The following is an 8,908-nucleotide window of genomic DNA, read 5'->3' on the forward strand; positions in this document are numbered from 1 at the left end:
GAACAGTATGCAAAAAGCTTTCTTCTGAATCACAGATTCTACGTAGTTGATGAAACTGACTCAATGGCAAACCCCTTTTTAATGAGAGAGGGTGAAAACTATCCGCAGCAAGAATTGTGTTTCTGTCTTTTGGTTTCTGGAAGACTTTACCTTTTTGTGGTCTTTAACCATTAACACATCCAAAAAATGAATTCCGGCAACTGACGGAACTGTGTCCCTCTTGGGTTATAATGATTTTTATGTCTTGTGCCTGACATCCATTTGTAAACTTTGTTCTCTAGATAATCCATGGTGTCCCATTGGAACTTCCTTAACTTAAAATCCTTCAAGTGGACGCAAAATTCATCCAGTTCACATTGAATTTTGTTTCGTTACTCCTCCAACTTTGTTGTATCACGAGTGCACTCAATTTCTTTCTCACGTTCATTAAGATATTTAATTCCTGCAGAAATGGACAGTTTGCCATCATTCTAATGTGAATGTGTTTTGAAAGCAGTGTGTAAACTTGTGGAGTATGTGGTTTTGTGGATTTCAAGAAATGTGCACATTGAATGCACTTTGTCTGAAAGCAATGAAAAATGATTCACAGTTTGTTTAGCATAGACTTCTGTTTCGCAGTCATTTTAAAATATTACTGTTGCCGTTTTGGTAAGAATAAGAGACTTCTTTCCAAAACAAACAAACAAAAGAAATCTTAATTAATCCCAACTTTTGACTGGTTACCAAAGACAATTAAAAAAAACTTTAATTTTATAGCCATTATAATTTTAGTACTCTCATATGCAGAAAAAAGCTTAAATATATTGCAATCTTGATAACTCTCAGAATAGTTTTATCATGTTCATGGATATGATAAAGTTAGTGTATTTGGCCTTGGCAGATCTGATCTGATGTTGCTGCTTTAAAACAAGCATTAGCTTGTTACTGCCAATACATACAAAGAGCATGTGAACATGTAAGACATGCTGCTGCTGCATGAATAGGCATAAATAAATCCCATAGATCTAGACTGTTGGAGCTGGGGAGGTGGAGGGTTTCAAAGGATCTCTGATAGCAGACTGCGTAGACCAGCTTACAGTGAACACTTGAGCCAGACTATATAAATGTCTTGGGATCAAGCTCATTGGCTGCAGAATCAGCAGAATCAGCCAATCAGCTTACACAGTGTTGTAAATGACGTGATTGCTAGAAGATTGTGTGTCTACTGCAATAGCCCACGCCATATGATTCCTGACTGAACTGAAAAAGTGTACTCTACAGGTTAAAGCTAGCATTAGCTTAATCTGATACTAACATGTCTAAAATTCTGACAATCAAATGTCCCTTTGTGTTAAAAAAATATTAATTGTGCATTTCATTTACCTCTCAAGGAATTGAATTAAAGGTCCTGTAACTCAGCTTTAGTTGTGGAGAAAGCATGACGCAGGTGATTAGCATAATACATCAACTCACACTTTAATTAAATATCTGTCCCACAATGCTCTGAGGATCAGACCGGCTCTGTGGCCCTAATCAGATTATGAGACCCATCAGAGAAAGTAGACGTTTTTAATTGCAGTTGTCTGAAGGAGTCTGAGCAATTAAGGCAAAGCAAACCCATGAATAACAGTGGCAGGATTTAACAGGCTGAGATGCGCTACTGCTGCTCGTGCTGTGCTTGATGAGAGTACATAATACACACTACCATTCAAAGGTTTGGGGTCAGTAAGATTTTTTCTTAAAAATATAAACACTTTTATTCAGCAAGGATGAATTAAATTGATCAAAAGTGACAGCAAAGACACTTCAGTGCTATTCTTTTTAACTTCCTCTTCATCAAAGAGTGCTGAAAAAAAAAATGTGTTTCCACAAAAATGTGAAGCATCACAAATGTATTCAACATTAATAATAATAAATGTTTCTTGAGCAGCAAATCGGCATATTATAATGATTTCTGAAGATCATGTGACTGAAGTGATTATCCTGAAAATTCATCTGCGCATTACAGAAATAAATTACATTTTAACAGACATTCAAACAGAAAACAGTTATTTTAAATTATGATTACTGTTTTTGACTGTATTTTTAATCACATAAATGCAGCAATTGGTGTGCAGAAGATACTTATTTCAAAAACATTGTTTCAACAACACTGTGTATCACAAAAATACTTCACTAAAATTGATTTTAGCACGTTGAGAATTTAAAGATATAAATATGAATAATATTTAATGCAAAGTATAAATGATTTTATATAAACATTTGACACATTTGAATCGACAGTTGAATTTCTTGTGCTTTGATGCTATTCATTTATAAAGATCAACAGGACACAATAAAAAAAAAAAAAATAAGTACAAATACTATAATTTATATTCCTTTTAAAATAAGAAAAATGAGACCTAACCTTTGTGTTAAGGCTCGTGACCTGACATGAGTGATTTTATATGATGAACTGTGTGTGTGTGTGTGTGTGTATTTTCATTCCCAAAGTGGCCGTAGATTTTCCATTTAGAACCATCATACTTTAATAATCAAGTATGTCCACTAATTTAGCTACACTTGGATCTTGAAAAAAAAGTACAGTAATTGTTAATAGCTAATGCGAAGCTAAGACAACTGCTATCAGCTTTAAAATATTTTGCAGTTCCATTTTTCTGATTATCTTCAGACTAAAATCAGAGTAAAAATAAAAGTACAATCAGTAAGTCCCATCAAGTCAGTTTCACAGTGTACACACTGATTCATTCTGCATACAGGATATACATTGAATCAAACATTAAAGTTGTGCAGTGCAGATTTTTTAAAACAAGCATTTAACACTTCAGGTTGGACACCATGATATACCTTTCTCCTACAGTTTCTTGGAAATGACATTTACAAAACAAAATAGACTTAACACTATAAAAGTTTACATTTTTGGCAAGAATGCTAAAAATCACATGCTAAATAACACTGCTGCTCCTTATTTCATGCTTCATTTGTTCTCATATTACTCCAGACAATGGCATATGCCTCATTTATACACTTAAACACTTATTATTATTGCTTATCAACCACCTCACTTGTTAACTTTATACATCTGATAAAAATGGTACATACATTACATAATACACTTTTTGATATTTCCAAATTTAGCATAACACTTTCCCTTAACTATGTCCTCTAAGTGTTTTTTAAAGTCGATCTAAAATAAAAGAGACAGAGTTATGAAGCTGTAAAAGAAAAAAAAATAAATAAAATAAAATAAAAATTTAAAAAAGCGCAATGTATTTAACATCCACCAATGATTCACGTACAGGGGAATTTAGGTTATTTTGCATTTGCCACTATTGCTATATTGCATATTGTCACATTATTAAGAGCACAGCATTTAGTCACATAAACAGGCTACAGTATTTTATAGTATAATGCTATGTGAAAAAAAACCTTATATTCATCATATAGTACATTTTGTCAGTCCCAAACAAAAAATAACCAGGCTGATGATTTTTCAGGTTGAAGACTTTTGAAATGTGGCTTGAACAGTATGTGCATGTGCAAGCAAAACTGGCCTATCTATAAAACAAGAGCAGAGGAAATTATACATAAATTGTCACATTTTGCTTGACTGACTTACAATTTATCAGACATATGATTTAACAGTAAAAACAGTTGACTTAAATGACCATACAAAAAATGTCAACCATTGTACAATAAAAAAATTGACAATTGATATTCATTATAGTGACATATTCCATAATATGTCAGTTCCATATATCCATATATTTATTTGTTGATTATTAAAGTGTGTAATTCTCATTCCACTGAAGGCAACAGAATTTGAAAAAATAAGCGCCGTTGCACCATATCACTCTAAAAATGATGGTTCCAAAATGGATTTTTGGTTCCCCAAGTGAACAGTTCTTAAAAGAACTATTTTTTCTTGGTGTGAAGAAAATTTTAATCATCTAAAGAGTGTTTTTTCCACTTTATAGAACCTTGTGTGCAATGGAAAGCTTCCATGGATGTTAAAAAGATTTGGAGAAGATTTGGAGAAATTCAGCATTGCAGTGAGCAAGTAATGTAATGCAAAACTTCTCTGAATCTTTTCCAGTGAAGAAACAAACTCATCTACATCTTGGATGGCCTGAGATTAAGTTTTCATTTTTGGGTGAACTATTCCTTTGAAGGTTTTTCATGGTACCACTGATCCCAGTAAAAAAAAAAAACATTATTTTTAGGAGTGTATGAGCGCCTCAACAGGACCGAACCATGCTGCCTTCAGCCCACTGCATCAGATATGAAACCCAATTAAGAGAAAATGTTGTCATCTTTTTCTGAATCTGGAGAATCTGGTCTTGACATGTCAAACAGGTTTGAAGATCCTGAGGTCTTTCTGTCTTTGAGAAGCTGGAGCATCTCAGCGAGCTGGCCTTCAAGTGCGCTCATTCTGCTGCTGAGGGAGTAGATGTCTCCTCGCAGCTCCTGCTTCAGTTCCGTAAAGCAGGCCTGGAGACTCTGCTCTGGAATGGGGCAAAAGGCTCGCTTGCTCTCGGCCTGCAAGGGGCTCCGATCCTGAGGGGTTCGAGTGCTCCCATCACTCTTGGTGATGCCACTGTCCCACGAGTCCCACTTAGTCCTGTCTGGAAGCATCTCCATGGACTCAGCTTTGGACACAGAACACCAGGAGAGATCAGACTTGGCTGTGGCATCTTTAAACCGACCCCAGCCTTTGTTTTGGGGAGGTTCTGCCGACTTGTTTCCTGTACAGGTTCCATTAGGAGCCACAGGAGTGCAGAGTTTGGCTTGACATGAGGTTCTAGACGATGAGGACGAGGACACAGAGGTGATGGGTGTGGCTGGAATTTCAGTGACTGTGACGAAGCTGGTGGTTGCAGTGCTCTGGTGTACCACGCTCTCCGTTCTGCCTCGCTCCACGTCCGGTTCTCCTAGACTCGCTCGCTCCGCCGCCAGACGGGCCTCTTTCTGCTGACGGAACCGCTGGAAGAGTCGCCGCACCGGGTGATCTGGGGGAAGATTCAGAGGCGCTTCATTCTTCCGTCGCAGCATCTCCTCTTCCTCCCGTTTGACGTCACTTATTTTACGAAAGACGATCTGTGTGATTCAAACAAGAAATTATATTTATGCATAAAGACTGCATGGATTATGTGATAGCTTCTGTGAAAAAATTTTTGGGAGTTGCACCACATGACATTTTACAACCTAAACCAACCTTTCCTTGCCAAATTATCTGTTATTTTAAAATCCACTCTCTATGACATAATTTTCCTGTTTCAAGTTTGTTTTTGTTTTTCCTACATGTTGGTTGCACCACATGACTTTGATTTTGTAGACAAATGTGGTTTTTTTTTTTCTTAATTTTAAACAAGCATTTTTTTCTCTCTCTCTCAAGAATCTTATTCTTTTAATGAGGCCTTTCTTCATTATAATGACAGAATGGTTGTATCACCATTAATTTTTTACTTTATGTCCCCCATAAATATCAAAATGAATTTTATTACAGAAATTAAAACCATGCACATTATAGAAAATGCATTTTTAATGTATAAACTAAAGGCTGGGGTGACATACAGTAAATGAGCAACACATCATTGAATTTTTCAGTGTCCTTGGTCACTGTGCACTTCACTATATCTATCTGAGCTCTTGACCCTTGAGCATCTCAAAACGATGAGTAGCGCGTCACATGGTTCATTTTGAAGTGTTGTTAGAGGGGTTAGTCACTGCTATCTTTAGCTTCATGATGCATCAAAACCTGGCATTGTAGAAGCAAGTCTGTACCGATTTCTGAAAGAACAAATCCCATTTATACAATAAGCTGATAAGCTGCTGTACCCAAAAGGTTAACATGGATTTTTTCCAGGACCAGCATCCTTTTTGGTCTTGGTTCTACTTATCCAACTCGTGAATGATTTTGAATCCCACACATTTGTCAGTTGCCAAAGGAGTCGGACCCCCTTGAGGTCTGTGACCCACATGCTGTCATTTTTGCTTATGGTAACTCATTTCCAAATGATTCACATCACAGTCAATCACACGAGCTGTAAATACTATGAGACTACGGAAACACACAGGGTCCCAAACACAAACCCTATCCAAAGATTTAATATGAAAGGTAAAAGACGTATAAATATAAGTTCATTTTTGAGGACCCTCAAAGAATCTAACATAGACTACTTTTTCACACAATTTATGATGGGTAGACTTATTTTCGTGCAGTTTACAGACTTGTAGAAACTAAAATAACATGGTTGCTTAAGCAAATGCATTTTGATCTCACATTTTTCTTTGTTAACGCTGTCAGGTTTAAAGTAGGGCTTAGTACAGATGGTGCATTATTTTCAATTATGCGCCACTCATTAGGAATTTAATTTCTGAACTATCACATTATGCACACCAACCAGAATAATTAAACATTTCCAGATTCACGTTCATCTGTTCTGGAAAAAATGAAATGCTTTTAGCACTACTTTACTGGACATTTCACTTCAAAAGTGTTGTGATTTTTAAAAAAAGCAATGTTACATAATTTTGCATTTTTCCCCCCAAATGAGTCACTGGTAAAACCTACTAGAATATAAAGAAATATCTGTAATTTACATGTTGCTTGCAATGTTAATATGCAGAAATTGTCTGTTGACCTCATTTTTAATTACGAATTAACCTGGAGGCTGAATGAAAGAAGGATCCCTGTTTTCCTTCTTTATGTTGGCTAGTGCTTAATGCATTTACTTTGATTATTGCTACAGTGTAATTAATTCCAATCTTTTCCTAATAAATGTGATGTGATAAGATTCATGAGATGTCCCGGTATGCTGATTGTTTACAATTAATACTGTTTCTTAATAATTTTCTCATCCGCTTACTGTTCAAGGAGTCGTTGACTCCCTGAAAAAAACACTCCTGCCTCTAGTGAAATCTTTCACAATTGAGAGAGAAGACTATTAATGTAATTTGTCTTATTTAGATTAGATTGATCACTGAATGTGTTGGACACTGAATGGTACTGCATTTACATGTAAAATAGATGAAAATTAAGCACAGGGCATTTAGAACTGACAAAATTTTTTTTGCAAACCTAATTACAAGCAATATGTTAATGGACGCGGAATGCAGAAGGACGCGGAAGCTGTCCTAATGAGTTAATGATGTTGCTTCATTAATTCATTCCTGTGTGCAGGCTGACTCAGCGAGACTTTGTTTATTGCCAGGTCACATGAATCTGCTTCCTGATGAAGCCACTTAAATGCATTGTAAGGTGCAAAAATAAATGGATTTTCTATCAGATCAGACAGATGACTGTGAGATGTGTGGAGAGAGTAGCATTGGACCAGAGGCGGACAATATTCAGGAGTGTCATTTTTTCTGATGTGTCAAAGCCAAAGATAATGAGTTTTGGGGGTTAGAGAGGTTCATAGTTTATTGCTTGAGTCTGAAAACTGACTGAAAACAACAAACACTTCTTTCTTCACGTCGAATCTTGATCAGCCATCTGCAGAGAATTACTGTTTGAGATAACATGAAAAACATAACATGCTACATACTTATCTCTCTGATAGTGGTGCATGTCCAAGACAAACATGTTGCACTAGAGATGGCAAAAGCACATTTTACATATGTTTATCGATGCAGTCAATAACCCACTGGTTTCAACAACAACAACAAAAACGTTCAAAGTTGACATGAAACAGAAGTTGCAATTGTCTTTTCTTCCCTATTTTGTGAGTGAATGGCTGTTCCTCTCACCGAAGACACATCATCAGAGAAGAAATGTCATCGCGAGAGGGAGTTTGTGTGTGTGTGTGTGTGTGTGTGTGTGTGTGTGTGCATGGATGCATCATTTATAATGTACACTGTGATGTTCCATACAATTAGCCAATAATTGCATTATTAGCTGTTTTGTTTTGTTTTTTGACAAAAAATATATTTTCTTAAAATATATTTTAAATTCAGTTGACTAAAATGTGTCCACGTCTCTGTTTATTTGTAGAAAATAGAGCAAAACTCTGTTAATTTTACGTTTGTGTTTTGAAAACAGTCATGTGGACTTGAATGTGAGTAAATGATGGCAGAATTTAAGAATTTGGCAGAACTGTTTCTTTAAGATATTACCAGAAGGTTTAACAGTATTGATTTTAGAGTCTTTAAAGAGACGCTGTAATATAATTGTACTTTCAGCACAAACTCCCCTGGGTGTGGAAGTGTATCCGGCTGTTACAATATGTCATTAACGTGCTTTAGCACACTTCCATCTTCATTTACTCGCTCCAGTGAAGGTGACCACTGACAATTTACTGCTCATGATAATCAATAGAGTCACAGGACTTTAAAATTGGCTTCCAATGTCCGTTATTAGCATAGAGGTGACAGGAAACAGCTGGATGTCTCAAAGATGAATTACTCCAACTATTCAATAAATGACTGTGCAACGCTCAAGTGACGTTAGAATTTCATATTTCAGAGCGACATACTACCCCAAAGCAAAGGGTTGCTTATTTAATTTTTTTTTCAGGTGTTTTATTACCTTTTATCCACATGCAATGTCACAAGGTTGTATGATCACAATGCACTGCACTACGTATAATTTTTCATGGAATAAATAATGCGGTAGTTCGGAAATAATGTTTTTTTTTTTTTTTTTTTTTTTTTAAACAGTAGGTAGCAAACAGTGTATACTGCACAGCAGTTAGTTAGGAGTCCAATTATAAACAAACCTGAACAAATCAAACTGATCAGTTGTGAGCAGTGTTGGGGAAAGTTACTTTTAAAAGTAATGCATTACAATATTGCATTACTCCCCCAAAAAAGTAAGTAATTACGTTGCTTAGTTACTTTTTATGGAAAGTAATGCATTATGTTACTTTTGCATTACTTTCGTATTACTTTTTAAATATAAGCAGGGCTTAATTGTTTTTAATATATGAAG

The 8,908-nt window shown here is 35.7% G+C and overlaps 1 protein-coding gene across 1 annotated transcript in view; it reads right to left on the minus strand.

Moving 5' to 3' along the window:
• Nucleotides 1-1,899: 1,899 nt before the first annotated feature.
• Nucleotides 1,900-8,908, minus strand: part of LOC109059041 (potassium voltage-gated channel subfamily H member 1) — a 40,489-nt gene continuing 33,480 nt past the window's right edge. Inside the window, 1 exon segment of the mRNA XM_042748850.1 lies at nt 1,900-5,076. Within this exon segment, the coding sequence (XP_042604784.1) occupies nt 4,273-5,076 (804 nt within the window). The 3' untranslated portion in view covers nt 1,900-4,272.

Source organism: Cyprinus carpio, chromosome B22 (assembly GCF_018340385.1).
Source record: "Cyprinus carpio isolate SPL01 chromosome B22, ASM1834038v1, whole genome shotgun sequence".
NCBI classification, from domain to species: domain Eukaryota; kingdom Metazoa; phylum Chordata; class Actinopteri; order Cypriniformes; family Cyprinidae; genus Cyprinus; species Cyprinus carpio.